Source organism: Capricornis sumatraensis, chromosome 9 (assembly GCF_032405125.1).
Source record: "Capricornis sumatraensis isolate serow.1 chromosome 9, serow.2, whole genome shotgun sequence".
Taxonomy (NCBI): Eukaryota; Metazoa; Chordata; class Mammalia; order Artiodactyla; family Bovidae; genus Capricornis; species Capricornis sumatraensis.
In genome coordinates this window covers 89,990,928-90,013,877 of record NC_091077.1, presented here as the reverse complement: position 1 = coordinate 90,013,877, position 22,950 = coordinate 89,990,928, and the positions used below count along the sequence as shown (strand labels likewise).

At 39.1% G+C, this 22,950-nt stretch overlaps 1 protein-coding gene across 1 annotated transcript in view; it reads right to left on the bottom strand.

The window, feature by feature from the left end:
* Positions 1–22,950, bottom strand: part of ADGRV1 (adhesion G protein-coupled receptor V1) — a 537,422-nt gene that overhangs the window by 5,546 nt on the left and 508,926 nt on the right. The window contains exons 88-89 of the mRNA XM_068981126.1: positions 6,062–6,253; positions 3,650–3,827 (exon numbers count right to left, since the gene is read on the bottom strand). Of these exons, the coding sequence (XP_068837227.1) occupies positions 3,650–3,827; positions 6,062–6,253 (370 nt within the window). The remainder of the gene's footprint in view (positions 1–3,649; positions 3,828–6,061; positions 6,254–22,950) is intronic.

Genomic DNA, 22,950 nt, shown 5'->3' with positions numbered 1-22,950 from the left:
AACTGACTGTCTCATTTCCCTGTGAAGAGCCTGATGGACTTCTTTTTTCTTCTTTATGGTTGTGCAGTGTGGCATGCTGGGATCTTAGTTCCCCAAGCAGGGATCAAACCTGTGCCCACTACAGTGGAAACTTGGCGTCTTATCCACTAGCCTGCCAGGAAAGTCCCGAGGCTGATGTATTTCGAGAACAACTAATTGAAAGATACTATGTCCTCTTTTTAGAGTGAAATGTGAATTTCTCCTACAGGGACAAATAACTTATTTTAAAAATGAAAATGGTCAGTTGTGTTTTCTTTTTCTTTGTGTTCTTTTTTAAAAATTAAATTCAATATGGTTAAAATTCAAATGGAAAAACAAATCCATGACTGGTTTGGGGGCCAGGGCTTGTATTTTACATCAATCAAATGAATTTCAAACATAAAATATATTAAATTAGGATAAAATTCTGTGCTGTGAGTAGAATGGCAATACAAGTTAAAAGAGAAAAGAGAATGGTGTAAAATCTCCAACTGTAGAATAAAAGTTTGCTTTATATTTTTGAAATACAATGAATAACAGTGGGCATCAAATTGCTCTGGTACTTAAACCCTTAAACCCTAAAATTTATAATACAATAGAAATGACATTGTTTGATACTATTTAAACTCAGGATAACACCTTTAGATGCTTATTTAGATATATGCAAACAGTAACACAGGGTTCTGAGGTTGTTTAGGGGTTCCAATGAGAAAGACTTGGAAGATCCACTGTTCCCAGTACTTGACTTTGTGTGGCCCACAGTTAAGGCGGATCTGAGATAGGTCAAGGTTTATAAACTCAAACATCACAGTTGCAAGGGAGGCTTGCATGAATCAGTGACACAGGGCTGGTGGGCATGGGACAAACTGAAGAGCTCACGTCCTGCTAGAAGAGCAGCCATTACTTAGCTCCAATCAAGCAATGCTGTGTTAGATTTTAAGCACCTTATTGGTAGATTTTTTTTTTTTAAATGAAGAAATTGTGGATTTTTATGGCATATCTCTACATTTTAAAATTTTGGCTCCAAAAAATGTTAAAAGTGCAATGAGGTTCAAACAGAACTCCCGGTTAAGCCACATCTGGCCTGTGTGTCAACTGTGAATTCCACTGTGGATAGAATGGCAGGTGGGCTGCCCCTTTGATTTGACCATATTCTATGATGGAAAGCATCTATGGGGTAGGACTTGATTATTATAGTACCTTTCCTAAAAACAGAGGGAGCCAGTGTGAGAGACTGCTATTTTGGTCTTTTTAAGCATTTACTTCCTAAAAGAGTTTCGGGAACTCTAAGGAATGGTAAACTCAGTCTATAAGTAAGCGAGTCATTCCATGCATTCCTGAAGGGAATGCATTTAATACTTGTTATATATATAGGATCCAGATCTAATTTAATTATGTTGTAGGAATTCATTTCATGCTTCCAGTGTCATAACAGCAACTGTCTGCATTGCAATGCCGGGGACATAATCTACCCTGAGAATTATTTGTAACCTGAAAGCCCCCTTTCAGCCCTAACGCGGATGAGCATTTTACACACTTGCCCCTTCCTCCTTCATGGAACTCTCTTCTCTCTAGTTCTCGTGACCTTGCTACAGTGGCCTTTGTAGGACCCTCTTCTATTCACTCTTCAGCATAAGTATTATCTTGGATGTTCTTCTTCTTTCCTTTCTTTTCTCATCACGTCTTCCATTCTTCCCTCTCTGTTTCCTTCCTCACCTCCTTCCATCTCATCTCTTAGCTTCCACTCTTCCAGAGTAAACTCATTTCTCCCCATAGTTTCACATGTGACTCTGCACGATGCCATTCAAGATCATTACCTCCAACCTTGATCTCTCACCAAAGATCCCAACTTGAATATTTAAGAGCCACCAGGCTGAATGATCAAATGATCCACGTGGGTCTGAACTCACCAGTGTCCCCTTGAGAGCAAGCAAGCGAGCGAATGCTCTGTGTACGACTCCCCGGTCTCCTAGGTGAGCAGCATGAGTCTTTGCTGACTGTCGTCTCTGTGTTTCCTCAGCATTTCCCTTGTCCTTTTTCTTGCCACTTCCCAGGTTCGCGGTTTAAACCACGTTTCTTGGGGCTATGGGAATTACCTCTCAGCTTTTCTGATTTTGCTTCTAAATTTATTCTTCAGACTTCCCTAAGAGTTACTTTGCCTCAAAACCAGTGGGAACATGTTGTTCTTCTCCTCAAAAACCTCCATGGCTTACTGAGTTCTATAAAAAGCCCACCCCTTAGCGTGGCACCTGAAGAGAATTTTCTATCATGCAGAGTGTCAGTAAGTGTTCTGCTTTTCCAAATGAATCTGTTGCTAAACGTGTTCTGGAAGCCACAGGTGAATGAAGTGGGTTTCTTTAGGACTTTTTAGATCTGTTAAAATTCTCAACTGAATACCGAATCTCTGCAGTTTCCCAAGTATATCTGGTCAGGGGGACCTTTTCACTGAGCATGCCTGTGAATATCCCAAACAGGGTGCCAGCTGAAACCCAGCTGAGGAACTACAGTGATTTATCAACAAAGCAGGTAAACTACTTTCCAGACTTTGCTCCTGGTGCCTGACTTCACTCACCCCACTCCCCATCCCTTGCAGCCCTGGGCTTTGGCTAATTCTGCTTCCTCAGCCTGTAACACCTTTCCTATGCTTTACTTATGTAAACTCAACATATTCTTCAAGACACAATGGATCAGATTTTTTTGTAAATTTCCTTGAATCCTTAATAATTAATAACAACTCTTTCCACTACTTATCTTACTCTTCTTAATGTTGTGTTTGTGTGTCTATTCCGCCAAGCAAACTCTTAAATTTCACCTTTCTTTCTTTTCTTCCCTCCTCCCTCCCTCCTTCTCTTTTTTTCTCTTTCTCATTCATTCATTTTCCAACAACATCTACAAAAGGTTTACCAACTGCCAAGCACTGATCTGAACACAGGGATATATATAATAGAATGTACTTTCGAATAACTTTCAATAAATTCATCTGAGCACAGACATATCTTCTTGCATGTTTGTACATCTGGAAATGTAAAAGTTCACTGAACTTTTGGTAGCAGTGACAGATCAACATTTTTCTGAGAGGAAAAAAAAAAAAGGAAAAGAAAGAAGTTGCATATTTGATTGGAAAACAATTCTCCATGGGGGTCACAGACTGGTGAAGCTGAATATACAGTAAGATCCAATGAAATACTACATATGATGGCACTTTAAAAACTGTAGAACTGTACGAGAGACACATTATGTTGCCTTTGAAAGTATCTGCTTCAAAGCTACTCCATAAGAAATTCTCTTTGGCAGGTCAAAGGCAAAACTCTCTCAGGGAGGTTGCTACCAGATTCTTACAGTGCTGAATTTATCTCAATCAGTGTTCTATCCATCAAGATTTCAGTGCACAGATATTTACATCGAGTTAAAATATGCCTTTTTCTTAGAAGCAAATTGTCAATTATTTTTAGGTTGTCTCATATTGGTGCCAAGAACAAAATATCCTAGAATTCGGCTGGGATTAGAAATGGGTCATGGGAATTGGAATGCGCTAAGGGTGACATTGTACTTCTGAAACTTCATGGGAAGAAGATATAAATCATAGCATAGCAAGAGTGCTTCCTTCTAATGGGTTTGAGGGTTCACATACCAGTTTTTAATGCAAATATCAAGTCATCAAACTCCTGGGACTCCTCATCGGCTACTAGTGACCCCTGGCCATATCCTCCAGAGGAAGGGAACGTGGCACCATTTTGTGAGCTTGGTTTTAAGTCAGGGCTGGCCTGACTGGCTTGCTGGAAGGATGCTCTCTCCCAGTCAGGTGGTACCTTTGGGGTTGGAAGAAAAGGAAACCATAATATGAGTATATATATATTTATCCTGAAATCTATCTGAGCTATTTATCTCTATACCTCATTACAGAGACCAAGTGAAAGGGCAGTTGAACTGTTTATAGATGTAAGACATTTACTTTGACCTGTTCTTCAGAAAAGTATGTCTTTTCATGAGACAATCTAACCTGGTAACACTAAACAACTTCTCTATGAGAATTACTTGTAGATTTCTATGCTGTTGTGTGTGGAAAAAGAGAAGTATCTTTTAACCCAATCCATACATTAATTGTTTTTCACAGAATATGTGCAAAAAATAAAAAGCTGTTAACAGTGTAAGAACTAGAAAAGAACTCTCCTAATCTTTAAGATAAAACAGAGTTTTAAATATAGTAGCTATCTACAAGGATATACTGAATTGAAAAGAAAAGCTCTTTGATAGAATTCTAAAGTCCTCCTTTTTAAAATTTAAATGATGAAAAAGATAGTTCTATCTTGAAGTGAGTAAAGATATTTGCTTCCTTTTTGGTTACTGCTTAAAAAAAAAAATCCCTTAATCCTTCCTTTCCTAATGCTTTCCCTTCTCTGCGTGGCTTTTCAGAATGTCTCCGTCAGTTCCTCGCTGACAGCTGGAGCAAGGCCAATTCCAAGCTTCTGAGGAATGCAGGGCGCGCTTCAGGGTATGGCTTTGTGCTACACCCGAGACAGCCCAGGCCAGGAACTGAATCGTCACAACTGCTGCCTCCCAATACAAGGTGCTCTGAGGGACTGCAGGATGCCTCGCAACCGAAGAAAGTGATCTGAGGGAGGGATAAGTCAATCAGAGAAGAGGAAACCCGAAACATTTCCTGACGCAGCAGAACATCGGACTAGCACTCTTCAGGACAGCGATGGTTCAGGACGGTTTGGCGGAGTCCTGTGAGGCTACAGACATTTTATATCTTTGCTCTCCATTAAGATGGCTGCTGAGCACTTGGACGTGGCCAGGGTGATGGATGAATTGAATTTTTACTGTTACTTAAATTTGGCTGGTTTAAAGTTAAGCAGTCACACATGGTTAATAGCTAATGTATTGCACAGTTCAGATCTAGACAGATCTAAACTGGGTAACCAATCAAAGAGACAAAAATTTTTTTTTTTAAGATTTACTCCTGCACTGCTGATCCTGGCAATATTTGTTTCTATTGTTATCAGCTGTGATGTGAAAATAATTCAGTTTTAAGAGCTTCTGGGATATAGAAATGGTACTAGGTTGCTAAACATTTAAGGGTACTAAACATATATCCCAGTCTTTAAATATGATACTTTATTTGTGATCACTTACCTTAATTTTCACCTAACATGAATAAAATTACTTTCAAAATTTAACATGAAATACAATAAAACATATCACTGAACAGGCAGATTATCTATTTATCTACCCACCTATTTATTACCTGTTTTCTTTTCAGATATATGGACTTTGATTTCTTGATTTTTTTCAGGACACACACACAAATACTGTTTCCCTTGGCTCTTTATTATAGAGACACTGATATAAGCTCTGTAAGGAATAGTAGGCAGGCACATCTTAGGCACTGCAGAAATTGTCAGGGTAACCTTCCTGACCATGTCCTTCTGGACAAATAACCTCAATACGTCTTAAAATATGAGCAGTGGTACCAGTGCTATGGCTGACACTAATGATGGGTTGGTGGCAACGTGATTTAGACAAAGGAACCCAAAACGATGTGGTCAGGAACAGTGGGAGGTTTGTTTGTTTGCTGGGATTGAATGGTGAATTGGGAGGGGCAAAGGAAGAGAGCCGTGAAAATATTTTCATGAAGGAACAGTATTTGAAACACTATTTCTGAAGCAGATTTAGTCACTGCAAGGACAGAGGAGCCCGGCGGGCTGCAGTCCATGGGGTCACAAAGAGTCGGATACAACTGAGTGACTACGCACAAAGGTCAAATTAGGAAGCTTCTGAAGAAAGAAATGACAAATTACATGCTGACTTCCCAGTACAAACCACTGGTGAGTAGAGCTCACAAAGCACAGAGGAAAAAGAATTAGATAACAGACATGGTACCACAGTAAGCACAGCAAATATCAGAGATCAGAGAATATCAGTAGGAAAAGGACCTGAAAGTTACGTGGCACCTTTTAACTTGTACTCTATCAAATGGAAAGGTTGTGTATGAGACGGACAGACAGACAGATGGAGAAGGAGAAAGGGCAAGGAGAGGCACCTCCTCCATAGCACTGATAAGATTCTGGGTGGACTTGCTGATCTCGCCCCCAGCAGCAGGCATTCCACTCCCGGGGGTGAAGAAGGTGGTGCTAGGTCCTGGGTGCCCATTCATTTCCACTGTGTAGCTGGCCTTCATAGGGCAGCACGTCTGGTTGTGTAGAATGAAATAAACCACAAAAACGTAAAGTCCCTGCAAAAGAAGAGAATACTAGCATGTTAAAGGGAAGCCTGCTACCATAGCTAAGGAATAAACATGATTGCAAGCATAGCTGCCTTTCTGCAAGTGTTCTCCAAATTCTCCCCAAAGCTGCGAATGACAGAACGTGTCTGGAGCAGGAGGCCGTTGCAAATTTTGAGTGGCACAAAGGTTCTTCAGTGTTATTTGAGAAAACTGCCCTCTCGCTAACAAGTCATTTTTTTCTTAGTTAAAACATCAGAACTCTGAAATCTAGCTCTACTAATATTTGAATAGAGATCTGCAGAGAAATGTCTGTCTGATTCACTGTGTACATTTTGTTTACAGGGCAATCTCTTGCCTTTGAAAAAATTAGTTGTTTTTTTCTTCCCGCACCTATTGCACTCTCTTTTTTTTTACTTTTTTCTCAGCAAATCGGTGAGTAATGCTCCAGCCACCTTAGAGACCGAGGCAAGGGCAGGGCTAATTAAGCATTCTGCTTTTGTTTTCTATCTCACCTACTTATCTCAGTTGGAATAAAATCACTGCACAGGGATTCAGTATGGATTGCTTAATACTTAGCATGCTTCTCAGCGAACATTACATGAGGACGACAAAGTTATCTCATGCCTTCTTAAACATCTGCTGGCCCTTTAAATTCTTTTGCAATCTAGTCAAACTCGACAATTGCTCTGCTTCCGTCACAGGGAGCAACTCACATTTTGCAATTGTGTTCCAGACATTGCCTACACTGGCTTTCCTTCATGATTTCTACAAGGGGTCTACTGTATACTTCTAATCATGCTTCTATAAAGCTTGGTAATTTTGACCTTTACACTCAGCCAATAAAATATGTTCAATTGTGCCTTTTGTGTCTATTAATACTGATGTTTAAGTTTTGGAAGCAAATAAGAATCTCCTTAGTTATTAAAATTCTTATATTAATCCATAAAAATGAAAGTAAGACACACAGCCTGTTAAAGAAAAAAAAGGAGTTAATGTCAAAGCTTCATAAAACACAAGTAAGTATGGTCAGTTTTGAGGTCTGCATTCTCCCATGGCCCCTAATATTTCTGGCAGTGTAGAAGCAGGAAACCAAACAATATTGTGGACTTAAGACTTGTACCTGCTGGAATAAATAGTAAAAAGTCTATTAGAAAATCCTCAAGGCACAAGAATCACAACTAACTTTTAATGGAAAATGAAATTAGAGGACAGTCTGAAAGGTAGGAACACTAGCATTTGATCCCTGTTGCCATTTCTTGAATATTGTTATAAATTAGGATTGTCTCCTCTTTGTACTGAAATAACCCCATCCTGAGTTGGCATCCAGTCTATATAATTAACAACTCTGTTTTGAAATCAGTGGTTTATCTGCTAAAATATTTAAAAATGCAATTACTCTAACCATAATACAAAATTAGTAACTGAAACATTAATTTCCTTTTGAATTGGGCTTGTTTTGGTTTTTTGGAAACAACATTAATATTCTAAATTACGTGGGGTAAGCGAATTAGTTTCACGTGCAAATGATGTCATGCACATTAGCAGAAACAAATCTTCCTGAAAACACACACATCCAACATTTTTCTTGTACAAGTAATTTTTCACATGGGTATGACTTAACTATATTGGCCACAGCAATAGACAAAACAGGAAAAAAAAATTAAACTGTCAGCCTTGAGAATTGTGAGAATGTCACTGATTTATTTCAGGATTTCTCTAAGTGTGACTAAGTAATGGGGTAAAAGCTAGATTGGAAAAAAAAATGTCCTAAAAATTCATCTCCAAGGACCCATTTGTTAAAACAGCAGATTCTCTCTTGTTTGTTTTTATATCAAGCCTTTTGTGCTTCAGAGGAGGAACTATCTGCTGAAAATAACTTGCATGTGAAAACTGCATATGCTGCGTTTTTTGTTGTTTTTCTTAAAAGTATATTTACATATACAGTAAATACTCTGAACCTTTTAGATGTGTATCAGGAAATATAAACACTGTTAAAATGGAAAGAAAAGAATGTTTAAATGCAGATTGTATGACATTTGCTGTGTCCAGTTCAGGCTGGGCAAATATAGAAAAAGGACTTTCATTATCCAAAGTACTCAGCTGTGGAGGTTCCTGACCTCAGAGTAAAACCAAGTCCCTATTTCAAAAGCTGTATGTTAAATCTCAGGTTCTCCTTTGAATGCGCGCGCGCGCGTGTGTGTGTGTGTCCGACTCTTTGCGACTCCATGGACTGCAGCCTCCCAGGCTCCTCTGTGCATGGGATTCTCCAGGCAAGAATCCTCGAGTGGGGTGCCATTCCCTCCTCTAGAGGATCTTCCCGGCCCAGGGATCGAACCCACGTCTCCCGCATTTCCTGCACTGGCAGCAGATTCCTCACCCCTGTGCTGTGTGGTGTTCTGTAGAAGGATTTTATGAGAGCATCTAGAATCTCAGTTACTCAGTCCAATGTGCTGACTACCCCTATGTGCACTGCCAGGCAATGGGAGGCAAGGACAGGCCATATGGCTCCTACTCCAAGTTGCTAACAAAGACAATATCCTACCAAATAACAGGTTAACTGTTTCTGAAGCAGGATATATATAATTCATCTGTCCTTCCTAGTCTTTATTTAGTGAAAGCTTACAGAGAAGGAGATTCTTTCTGTGTATTGCTGTTTTTATTATTTTACTGGATTTCCTACTACAATGATGAAAAAATGCCTTCAAAAAATCTTTAGTTGGATTACATCTGGATTGGCCAGCTCTGAATTTATTTTGATGCAGGAATGTAAACTTATTAACAAGTGCTCAGTGAGACACAAAAGAGACCATAATGATCTGAAGCAGCAGTCCCCAATCTTTCTGGCACCAGGGACCAGTTTTGTGGAAGACAATTTTTCCACAGACTGGGGCCAGGGGGATGGTTTGGGGATAATTCAAGTGAATTACATTTATTGTGCATTCATCCCTATTATTATTACATCAGTTCCACCTTCGATCATTAGGCATTAGATCCTGAAGGTTAGAGACCCCTGCTCTAAAGGAGTTAATAAATACTCTTAACATCATCAGGGAGCAGATAAGTACAGGAGATTTTGGCTGCTTATCTCAGATATTCATGTCGGTTCCACACAAGATGGGAAAGAATCAACATTGCCATTTAACAAATTCACCCAGGAAGCAGTGGCAGAGGAGAAGTGGGGAAACGTGAAGTTGACTAAGCTGCTTGTCTCTGAAGGAAGTGAAGTCTCAGGGTTTCATACTGATTCGGAGACCTCATCTAAGTGTCCCCTCTGAGGCCCAAGATGCAGCCCTCAGCTAAGAACAGTTAAGCTTTTAAAAACTTGTAAAAAGATCTCAGAGGAGGGCTTCCCTTGTGGCTCAGTGGTAAAGAAAAGGCAGGAGACACGGGTTCGATCCCTGATCCAGGCAGATCCCACATGTTGCTCCCCGGAGGTGCAGAGCATCTAAGTCTGTGTGCCCACAACGACTGAGACTGTGCTCCAGAGCCCAGGAGACACAACTGCTGAAGCTCTAGAGCCTGTGCTCTCTAAGAAGATAAGCCTCTGCAACGGGAAGCCTGTGTACCACAACCAGAGAAAAGCCCGCCCAGCTACAAAGGCCCAGCACAGCCAAAAATAAACAAATAAGTGGGGGAAAACAAAGATCTCAGGAGGGTAACACCAGGTATCAAGCCATAACTAAAGGCACTCTGTCTTAGTCAGCAGTCCTTTCTGTCTCTGCTTTCACATCCCATAATTTCTTCAGGTTACAAAAAAAGTGGTTAGATGGCCAAGAGGCATGTGAAAAGACGCTCAACACTGCTCATTATTGGAGAAATGCAAGTCAAACCTACAATGAGGTACCACCTAACACCGGCCACAAGAGCATCATCAAAAAATCTACCAACAATAACGGCTGGAGAGGGTGTGGAGAAAAGGGAACCCTCTTACACTGTTGGCGAGAATGTAAATTGTGGAGACCAGTATGGAGGTTGCTTAAAAAGCTAAACATAGAACTGCCATAGGACCCAGCAATCCACTACTGGGCGTGTACCCTGAGAACACCATAACTCAAAACAGACGCATGCATCCCAGTCTTCACTGTAGCACTATTTACAATAGCCAGGGCATGAAAGCAGCCTAGATGTCCGTTCACAGATGAATCGTAAAACAGATGTGGTACCTATATACAATGGAATATTACTCAGCCGTAAAAAGGAACGAAATCGAGTCAGTTGAAGTGATGCGGATGAAACTAGAGCCAGTCATACAGAGTGAAGTAAGTAAGAAAGAGAAAAGCAAATGCTGTATACTCACACATATGTACAGAAAAATGGTACTGATGAGCCTATTTGCAGGGCAGGAATGGAGGTGCAGACATAGGGAACAGACTTTTGGACACAGCGTGTTGGGGAAGGAGAGGGAGGGATGAATTAAGAGAGTAGCATTGAGATATACATACTGCCATGAGTAAAATATTAATAGACAGTGGGAAGCTGCCATGTATAGCACAGGCAGCTCAGCTCTGTTCTCTGTGATGACCTAGAGGGGTGGAATAGGAGGGTGGGAGGCAGGATCGAAAGGGAGAGTATACATGCATAGATATGACTGATTCACGATGTTATACAGCAGAAACTAACACAACAGTGTCAAGCAACTGTATTCCAATAAAAAAAAGAAAAGAAAAATCAAATACAGTAAATGAACCAACCCACTTAACAGCTGCCCAAGCTCATACCTTTAGTTTTATTTGTCTCTAAATAATGTGACACATAAGTTCATTATTTTGTCTGCGTTCTGAATGCTGGCCTGCACGCACAGTCCGTTGGAGCGAGTGTGACAAACCCCATGCTACGTCCTCCACCTGTGAGCATGGACACACCCACACAGCAAGAGCTCTCAGCAATCCTGAGCTAAACGTGTCCCACATCCTGACATATTGATTCCATGTGGCCTCTATTTCTAATATTTATTTTTGTTTCTGGCAAAATGCTATTATATATGATAAAAATATACCAGTGACAGTAGCTAGCAAGCCATTAAAACAAAGAACTGAGTCAGTCTACATATTAAAAAACAGGGCTTGTCTGGTGGCGCAGATGGTAAAGACTCCTCCTGCAATATTAAATTATAGTTTATATCAATTTTATAATATAAAATAAATATTTTATATTAAAATATAAATTTTATAAATATGTTTTATATTAAAATATAAATTTTATAAATATGTTTTATATTAAAATATAAATTTAAGATGATAAAATTTAAATTTTATATATTTGATAAAATTTAAATTTCATATACAGCACTTTAATATTTGAGGAATAAAAAGCTGGACTTATAGACACCACAGATCTCATGGATGCCATGATAGCTGATGAACAACTGAGCTATCAGTAGCTGGAACTGATTAGGATGAGGCATATCATGACTCAGAGAATTTGAAAATACAGGAAGAGGTTTGGCTAATATAAAATTCCAGTGGATTAAGATGAAAAACAGACCGATTAAAGGACTAAAAGAAGATAATCGGTAAGAAAAATACTCAAGAATTGGTAGTTACTATCCGTGAAAAAGGGAATTCAATGAATGTAACGGAAGAGGAATGAAAATATATAACATTAACACAAGAAAAGGTTCCTGGAAAAAAACAAAAATTTTAATCCACAGATTGAAAGTATTAACTATAATACCATGTTCAGTTCAGTTCAGTTCAGCCTCTCAGTCGTGTCTGACTCTTCGCGACCCCATGAATCGCAGCACGCCAGGCCTCCCTGTCCATCATCAACTCCCAGAGTTCACTCAGATTCACCTCCATCAAGTCAGTGATGCCATCCAGCCGTCTCATCCTCTGTCGACCCCTTCTCCTCCTGCCCCCAATCCTTCCCAGCATCAGAGACTTTTCCAATGAGTCAACTCTTCACATGAGGTGGCCAAAGTCCTGGAGTTTCAGCTTTAGCATCATTCCTTCCAAAGAAATCCCAGGGCTGATCTCCTTCAGAATGGACTGGTTGGATCTCCTTGCAGTCCAAGGGACTCTCAAGAGTCTTCTCCAGCACCACAGTTCAAAAGTATCAATTCTTCAGGGCTCAGCTTTCTTCACAGTCCAACTCTCACATCCATACATGACTGCTGGAAAAACCATAGCCTTGACTAGACGGACTTTTGTTGGCAAAGTAATGTCTCTGCTTTTCAATATGCTATTTAGGTTGGTCATAACTTCTCTTAAAAGGAGTAAGCGTCTTTTAATTTCATGGCTGCAGTCACCATCTGCAGTGATTTTGAAGCCCCAAAAAATAAAGTCTGACACTGTTTCCCCATCTATTTCCCATGAAGTGATGGGACCAGATGCCATGATCTTTGTTTTCTGAATGTTGAGCTTTAAGTCAACTATTCCACTCTCCTCTTTCACTTTCATCAAGAGGCTTTTTAGCTCCTCTTCACTTTCTGCCATAAGGGTGGTGTCATCTACATATCTGAGGTTATTGATATTTCTCCCGGCAATCTTGATTCCGGCTTGTGCTTCTTCCAACCCAGCGTTTCTCATGATGTACTCTGCATATAAGTTAAATAAGCAGGGTAACAATATGCAGCCTTGACATACTCCTTTTCCTATTTGGAACCAGTCTGTTGTTCCATGTCCAGTTCTCACTGTTGCTTCCTGACCTGCATACAGGTTTCTCAAGAGGCAGGTCAGGTGGTCTGGTATTCCCATCTCTTTCAGAATTTTCCACAGTTTATTGTGATCCACACAGTCAAAGGCTTTGGCATAGTCAATAAAGCAGAAATAGATGTTTTTCTGGAACTCTCTTGCTTTTTCCATGATCCAGCGGATGTTGGCAGTTTGATCTCTGGTTCCTCTGCCTTTTCAAAAACCAGCTTGAATATCTGGAAGTCCACGGTTCACGTATTGCTGAAGCCTGGCTTGGAGAATTTTGAGCATTACTTTACTAGCATGTGAGATGAGTGACATTATGCGGTAGTTTGAGCATTCTTTGGCATTGCTTTTCTTTGGGATTGGAATGAAAATTGACCTTTTCCAGTCCTGTGGCCACTGATGAGTTTTCCAAATTTGCTGGCATATTGATTGCAGCACTTTCACAGCATCATCTTTCAGGATTTGAAGTAGCTCAACTGGAACTCCATCACCTCCACTAGCTTTGTTCATAGTGATGCTTTCTAAGGCCCACTTGACTTCACATTCCAGGATGTTTGGCTCTAGGTGAGTGATCACACCATTGTGATTATCTTGGTCTTGAAGATCTTTTTTGTACAGTTCTTCTGTGTATTCTTGCCACCTCTTCTTAATATTTTCTGCTTCTGTGAGGTCCATACCATTTCTGTCCTTTATCGAGCCCATCTTTACATGAAATGTTCCCTTGGTATCTCGAATTTTCTTGAAGAGATCTCTAGTCTTTCCCATTCTGTTGTTTTCCCCTATTTCTTTGCATAGATCGCTGAGGAAGGCTTTCTTATCTCTCCTTGGTATTCTTTGGAACTCTGCATTCAGATGCTTATATCTTTCCTTTTCTCCTTTGCTTTTCACAGCTATTTGTAAGGCCTCCTCAGACAGCCATTTTGCTTTTTTGCATTTCTTTTCCATGGGGATGGTCTTGATCCCTGACTCCTGTACAATGTCACGAACCTCAGTCCATAGTTCATCAGGCACTCTATCTATCAGATCTAGGCCCTTAAATCTATTTCTCACTTCCACTGTATGATCATAAGGGATTTGATTTAGGTCATGCCTGAACGGTCTAGTGGTTTTCCCTACTTTGTTCGATTTAAGTCTGAATTTGACAATAAGGAGTTCATGATCTGAGCCGCAGTCAGCTCCTGGTCTTGTTTTTGCTGACTGTATAGAGCTTCTCCATCTTTGGCTGCAAAGAATATAATCAATCTGATTTTGGTGTTGACCATCTGGTGATGTCCATGTATAGAGTCTTCTCTTGTGTTGTTGGAAGAGAGTGTTTGCTATAGCCAGTGCATTTTCTTGGCAAAACTCAATTAGTCTTTGCCCTGCTTCATTCCGCATTCCAAGGCCAAATTTGCCTGTTACTCCAGGTGTTTCTTGACTTCCTACTTTTGCATTCCCGTCCCCTATAATGAAAAGGACATCTTTTTTGGGTGTTAGTTCTAAAAGATTTTGTAGGTCTTCATAGAACCATTCAACTTCAGCTTCTTCAGCGTTACTGATTGGGGCATAGACTTGGATTACTGTGATACTGAATGGTTGTCCTTGGAAACGAACAGAGATCATTCTGTCGTTTTTGAGATTGCATCAAAGTACTGCATTTCGGACTCTTTTGTTGACCATGATGGTTACTCCATTTCTTCTAAGGGATTCCATGTACCAGGAAAATTTTGATATAGATTCCTTGATATCACATCATAGCCTTACTAGGTGTTAAACTTTAAGAGATTCCAAAAGAAAACAAGCCAGTCTGTTAATAAATGGTAAATTTTAGCCTGCCTTCAGACTTCTTTACATCAGCTTTTAGTGTTAAAAGATAATGGAGCAATATTTATTTAGTTCTGTGGGAGAAAGAATATTATATTCAGTCAATATAGCATTTTAAATTATCAAACTTAAAGACAATGCTGGGAATGCAGCCTTCATAAATTTCCTTGGGTAAAAAACTTAAAAACCAAACTACATGATAATGAAATATAACTAATAAAGAGAGGACCTGTCCATACCAATGAAAAAACAGAATTCAGTAATGATGATGGCAAAAGGATCATGGAAAAGGTACTACCACCTATGCATTTAGATACTGAAATAATCTTACAATTATGAGAATTATATTTATAGATTTAAATGTAAATGTTAAGCCTAGACAATGGAAAACATATAATATTAACCCTATATATATATACACCCCTATATATATGTGTGTGTGTATGTGTATATATACACACACACCTAATGTTCGGAAGAGTGAAATGGGAGGAGACCTGAGCATTGATGATTTTATTATCTTTTACAGTATGTAGTCAAGTTGATACTATAAAATTGAAATACCTAGGTCATAAAAAACAGTGATTCCAATCCTTTACTGTCTTTATAATTTCTTAAGAGAGACCTTTTATCTTTCTTATGATGATTAGAATGTATTTTGTGGTATAGAAGCATTTTTTGATGTTTAAGAATTATTTCTCTTCCATTTTAGCTTTTCTCAAGACAAATTCAAATAAATTGAAATTAAATTTGGTATATTATAGAAACTATAATATGGTCACATATTTAAAACATTTATAAGTAGGCATCCAATCATATTTAGTATGTCTAGAAATGATGTTCAGATATGAACATCATTTTTTATTTTAAATGTGATTTTTACTTTAAAATAGTCAACAGTCTGCGACAAAATGACATATAATATATAAAGTCGGAATGATTTGTTAAATAAACCTTTATATGTAATGACTTACTTGCTCTTTCCAATGTTCGCCATTAATTTTCATAGAATTAGATTTCTCTCCTATCATTTCCCTTTCCCTTCAGTCTGTATAACTTCTTTTTAGCATTTCCTGATGCTCAGATTTTTTGGAAATAAATTCTTTCAGTTTTTGCCTGAAAGTGTTTTTATTGTACCTTTCTGTTAGAGGGATATTGTCACTGGATATAGATTTGCAGGTTAACAGGTTTCGTTTGTTTGTTTTACAGGAATTTAAAGGGGTCATTCCATTGTCTACTGGTTTCCAGTTTCTGATGAGAATAGTATTAACTTCTATTATGATTTTCTTGAATACAATGTTCCCTTCACTTCCCCAAGCTGCCCTCACGATCTGCTATTCAGATTCACAAGAATTTGACTATGATATGCCTAGGGATACTTTTCTTTGCTTGGGATTCTCTAAGCAATTTAGATTTGTGTTTTGTGCTAATAAACTTGGAAAATTCCTGGACATCATGATAGTCACTTAATATTTATGAAGATTACTTATGGATGAAGTTTGAAGTGACTTTTAACAGTTTTTAATCTTTATATTTTTATTATTTGTTTCAATTCCTATAATGGATCTTTATCATTTTTCTAAAAACAATGATTAAAAAATAGTCTAAGCAAATTTGTCGATATATTAGTAGTGATCAAGTCTACATAAACAGTATATAGACACAAGGACCATTTATTAATACTGCTTTTTTTCTGTTTTTAAAACTTTGAAGCACAATAATATTAAAATAATAGGAAGAATGGTTTTGGAGACCTAAGGAAAATGTGCCATTTCAAAATCTCCAGGTATATGTTAATTCTGTTATGAAAAATAGTTAAGAAATAGTCAGTACAGTCCTACAAGTGGCCTACTCAAAACCACCTATCTTTTGGATAGCCTAAGAAAGAGCACAGGACAATGCAGCCTAAAGAACTTAGAAGAATGAAATCTTCAATAAAATTAGGCTATATTTTTTCAACTCAAAAATTACAAATTTGAGATTACAAAAAAAGAATATCTTTGATTCAGTGGTAACCTCCTAGAAAGTAAGACATTATCTCCAGTTAGTTCACTGATGTAATTTTTAGTTCATAGTAAGGTCCTTGGCACCTAGAAGGAGCTTAAGAAATATTTGTTAAATAAGAGATTCTGGCTTTGAATTTTCATTAGTGACAGAGAGTAGGATGGGGTGGGGACGGGCAGGTGTTGGTTCTAGTCCTCTAATTTTCTCACCATAGTTAGGTAATTTGGGAGTTGCTCAATACAAATTTGCTTTGGCTCAGGCTTTGTGTTTCTCACATTCCATGTGCCAAGACTCTTACAGGAGAATGAACACCCACTGATGGCTGGTCTCTGCTCTTCTGGGTCTGTGCCCCTGTGGTGGTGGGCTTGCTTGGCACTGAACCTCCAGGTGACTTCCTGGCTGTGTCTGGCTTCTCTGCTGGGCCTGAGTTTGCATATTGCTGCTGCCTTTTCTTATGACTGCTTCTTCTTAAAGGGCTTCACAGCTTCTGCTTTTGCTCTCCGCTTGGCAGACACTCCTGTGAAGTCTCCGTGATTTCTTGCTTCTGGCGTCACACAGAGCTGCTGACCTACTGCTGTTTTGCATCACCAAGTGACTTAGCAGCAGAGACAAGGGATTTCATACCAATGACAGGATTGAAAAGACCAATACTGTATTTATGAGTCTGTACATTTTCTTCAGGTGTGAGAAAACTAGGAATTTCATCTTTCATTGATTCACATTTTTTTCAACAGCTCTTTTTCACAATTTAACTTGCTTTTGTTAATGTTCCTATTTACAATAAGATTCTTCAATCTGACGTGTGCATTAAATATATAGAGAAAAGGAAAATAAGTGAGTCATCTTGATGGCCACCAGCTCTCAGTGCAATTGAAACATTTAGAATGCTTTGGGAACAACTATCACTCAAATGCTCCTAAAAATATTTGGATGGGATCAGTAATTACCTAGTATTCACCATGGGTTATATCAAGTTCTTCTAAAATTCCTTACTAATTTAAGGGCCACTATTCAGAACAAAGAGAGTCAATGGAAGTTCAGTTAGCTTAGTCTGCTGGCTTCAGAGATGTTTGTAACTAAATTATCTGGGTCGCATGGCTTCACTTTCAGGGTGAGACCGATGTCTATTCTAAATTCTGTAAATCCTAGGAGCAACAATTCTGTCTGTTTTTTTAAACCAGAAATATCCAGATTATAGATAAGATACCTTTTGCTTAATACAACTAAAGTTTCTATCTGCAATTTAAGAACCTTTTTCTCTATGTGTCATTTACGGGCAGGAGAAACATTTGGTCAGTCTTTTTTGGGATGGATACTCATGAATCAAAAGACAATTATTTGGTTATGCCTCAGCAATTTCATCTCCAGATGGCATGGTCACCGTCCTTCAGTTTTTCCTCTTGAACCTTGTCCTACAGGACTTTATCGCAGAGACTCTCAAGGTTCTTTATGCTTCTGTTAAGTTTCAAAGCATGGCATGCTAATCAGTTGTGATACTACTTATCAGGAGCCAGACTATTTCTGACAAGATACAAGGAACTGAAAATTAAAGTTGTTTTTTTCTGTAAAGTTACAACAACACAAACCCCTGACCCCACCAACACCCTGCTTTGAGAGTTCCCAGATAAGAACATGTTCAGAAGGACATACTGAGTTGGGTGGCAGGACTGAGAACAGACAAGGCTGAAAGTGATCATAAGAGTACTCAGATGGAACTAAAGAGTGGAGGAGAGGTTTGGAATCGGAGGGTAATTTTTAAAGGTTTTAATAGAAAATGGAGAAGAGATTTGAGTTGGATTAAGCTTTGAACATGAAAAATAGTTTTAACTGAAATTACAAAAATTGCCAAACTGTACCATGACTATTTAAACACTGTTATATTTACAAGAACCTTAAAACATAGTTTGAAATCATTTTTGGTTTACTTTGAGAAATCTCTGTCATAGGGAACTGGAAATACCCAGAATCTGTAAAAATACTATTATTATTAATAATAATAACAATGACAATAATAAAATAGTTAAAGTGAGTTGTTTTCTTGTTTCTGGGGTGGTTTTTCTATGTAGAACAGATTACGCAAAAGTTTACTATTATTAATAGTCTTGTCTAATAGTAAAGTCTGTAGCGAGTCAAGCAGAATCAGCCCTTTTGTACACTTAGAGAAAATCACACACATGGCAAATCAGCAAGATGAACACTTTAAATATATTATCATTTTATTTGTCAATTATACCTAAACAAAGCTGAAAAAAGCCTATAATAGCGAATAGGACAAATCACTGATACGTCTAACAACATGAATGAATCTCAAAATCAGCACGCTGGATAAAAGAGTCAGTCATAAAGAAGTGCCCACTGTATGATTCTATTTATACAAAATTCTAGAAACCACAAATTGCTATACAGTGACAGAAAGCAGATCAGTGGCTCCCTGGCTATCAGAGCAAAGGGAAGGATGGTCTGCAGAGCGGCCTGGGGAATCTTTGTGGGGAGATGGAAATGTTCTCTGTCTTGACTGTGGTTTCACGAGTGTGTAGCCACCTGGTTTCTTAAAGGCTGAAGAACAAAATAGGGTTTTGAATTTGCTGTTTTAATAAAGTGAACGCTTATCTTTTAAACCAAGGGGTCAGCAAACTTTTCCTGAAGGCAGTCACATAGTGAATATTTTAGACTTAGGAGGGCATATGGTCTCTGTTGAAACTACATTGAAATTTTTCTCATACAATTTTCCCAGGTCATAAAATATTATTCTCCTTTTTACTTCTCCTATCATTTATAAATGAAAAAGCCATCCATAACACTATAAGAGGACTTCCCTGGTGGCACAGCGGATAAGAATTTGCCTGCCAATACAGGGTATACAAATTCAATCCCTGATCTGGGTAGATTCCACCTGCCATGAAGCAACTAAGCCTGTGTGCCCAAACTACTGAGCCAGCTCTGGAGCCTGGAAGCTGAACATTCTAGAGCCTGTGCTTCGCAACAAGAGGAACCACTTCAATGAGAAGCCCAAGCACTGCAATGAAGAGCGGTCCCTATTTGCCACAGCCATGACCACCCTAGAGAGCATATTAAAAAGCAGAGACATTACTTTGCCAACAAAGGTCTGTCTAGCCTAGTCAAAGCTATGGTTATTCCAGTAGTCATGTATGGATGTGAGAGCTGGACTATAAAGAAAGCTGAGTGCCAAAGAACTGATGCCTTTGAACTGTGGTGTTGGAGAAGACTCTTGAGAGTCCCTTGGGCTGCAAGGAGATCCAACCAGTCCATCCTAAAGGAAATCAGTCCTGAATATTCATTGAAAGGACTGATGCTGAAGCTGAAACTCCAATACTTTGGCCACTTGATGGAAAGAACTGACTCACTGGAAAAGACCCTGACGCTGGGAAAGGTTGAAGGCGGGAGGAGAAGGGGACAACAGAGGATGAGATGGTTGGATGGCATCACTGACTCAAGAGATATGAGTTTGGGTAGACTCCAGGAGTTGGTGATGGACAGGCAGGCCTGGTGTGCTGCAGTCCATGGGGTGAAGAGTCAGACACGACTGAGCAACTGAACTGAACTGACAGAAAGCCCATGCAGCAATGGACACCTAGTGCAGCCAAAAATTAAAAACAAACAAAAAACACGGTGAGAACTTTTCAACACAGTTTTTGGTCAGAATCCTTTAAATTGCCTTTTCAACAGTCCTCCAAAATTTAGCATTCAGGTATTTGTTAACAACTCTATGGATTCATTTTAATTGTTTGGAGAGTGACAGGTGACCAAAGAAAAGGGCTGATGATGACGAAAAGGGAAAATTGACTTGGAGCCCATAAAAGTAAGAGAAGAAAGAGAAGAGATCATTCTGCTGTGGAAACTAAGTGAAATATCACCCACACTAATGTGAAAATAAGTATGATCACTGTAAGTACTAGATGGGAGGTCAAGAGAAAGTTAGAGAGAAAGTTAGAGACTTAAGTGCAGAAATAGCTGTGCACTGTTAAAAGCTGAAGCCATTGTGGGTGTATGATTTTTTTTAAGGAAGACACTGAACGTAGAGGAAAATGCTGAGTGCTCAGGACTCAGCACAGCTGCAGGACATGAACAGGAAGAATCACTTAAGGAAACAAGGAACCAGCAACTGGTCAAGCAGGTCAGATGAGAGGCCAGCCACAACTGACTACACTGGGGACGCCAAGACAAGACTCAGCTCCCGGAGGGTGAGGGGGTCCACATCACTACAAACAGATGCTTTAAGAAGACGTGAAAAGAGCCATTTTTTTGTCACTGCAGATGCAACCATTATCTGGGAAAAACTCAAGCAGATCATTCCCTATCCTAAGAGGACTTGTCCCGTGATAGCACTATATATTATATATTTCAGTCTAGTGTCATCCCATCCAGAGAGCAGTAAGAAGAGATTTAAATGCCTAATACACACAGTTGTCAAGAAAAAGGGTAACCTGAGGTTAGAGAATGATCTGACTCATGACATGAGATCAGCCAGTTTGATATATCTACATGCTGACACTGGATGGGAGTTTTCTTCCCTCCACTTTACCCACTTCAATTCATTATTATTCTCATTCAGAGCAAAAGACTGCAGAGCACAGAGTTTAATACCTTTACACTGTGAACTTCAGGCGTTCCATCTGAAGATACTGAATGAATGTTGACAATTTCACATTTGCTACAATGGGTGTTTCTTCCTGCCAATTTCAGGTCACCTCTGATACCGAGGTCCCTTTGGGAGATGCCCAATTTTTTGTACTTTTGACTTGTTCCTGTCCCACAGGTTGCTGAAGGCAGCTAGCCAGACAATGACTCATAACTACTGGGCTTCTACATCTTTTATGCTGCTTTTGAAAGGAAAAAAAAATCTAGTAAGCTTTGAAGAAATTATGCATTTCATCATAACATGGTTAGTCAAATATCAAAGATGATCTAAACGGCCTTGTTTTAGAAATATTTTTGTATGAGTCAATTCCAAAATAAGGACACAGTCCGTGTAGACTTTTATAGAAATGTGGAACTCAACATCTTATGATCCACTGTACTGGAAACAGGTATAAATTTTGCACTGAAGAGATAGAAGGAGATTTATCACAATTGGTAAGACTGGCAAATTCTGAGATATCTCACCAGCAGATAAAAACTCCGAGTTACTACACTTCTGGGAATCTTTACATTTACAGATTTGAGTTAATACAACATGTAAACAGAAATCAATAATTCCAGATGTGTTGGAGAAGACTCTTGAGAGTCCCTTGAACTGTAAGGAGATCCAACCAGTCCATCCTAAAGGAAATCAGTCCTGGGTATTCATTAGAAGGACTGATGCTGAAGCTGAAACTCCAAAACTTTGGCCACCTCATGTGAAGAGTTGACTCATTGGAGAAGACCCTGATGCTGGGAGGGATTGAGGGCAGGAGGAGAAGGGCATGACAGAGGATGAAATGGCTGGATGGCATCGCCGACTCGGTGGACATGAGTTTGGGTAAACTCCGGGAGTTGGTGATGGACAGAGAGGCCTGGCGTGCTGCAAATTCATAGGGTCGCAGAGTTGTACACGACTGAGTGACTGAACTGAACTGAACTGAAGAACTATCTAACATATTGTTGTTGTTATTGTTATTCAGTTGATAAGTTGTGTCTGACTCTGTGACCCCGTGTACTATAGCCTGCCTGGCTCCTCTGTCCATGGGATTCTCCAGGCAAGAATACTGGAGTGGGTTGCCATTTCCTTCTCCAGGGGATCTTCATGGACCAAGGATTGAACTCAAGGCCTCTGCATTGGCAGACAGATTCTCTACCACTGAGCCACCAGGGAAGCCCATATTACATATTATCAAAATATTGTTACTATTTTCAAATACTCTTTTCTGATGATTACTGAGCTACTTAGTAGGGAGAAATCATTTTGTACTTTTTTGTTGCAATTTTCTAGAAACAAGGATACTAAGATATCTCAAGTAATGCTCTATAGAAAAGCTAATTTACTAACAAACTTCTAAAATGTATGGATATTTAAATTTTAAAGAGCACTAATTTAAAGCAGCCCATTCATTGTTAATATTTATTGCAGAAGGGGGAAAAGGAAATAAAATACAGAGAAGCCACTCCTCATCCCCAAATCTTATCACTCAGAAATCACCACTCTATTTTGGATATAAACTTTCTTAAAACTACAGTTTCTAGAGAGGGTTTATTTTTCCCCAACCCGTTAATTATGTAAGGACATGTTTCCATATGTAAGCATTTTGTTGGGAAAAAGAGCTG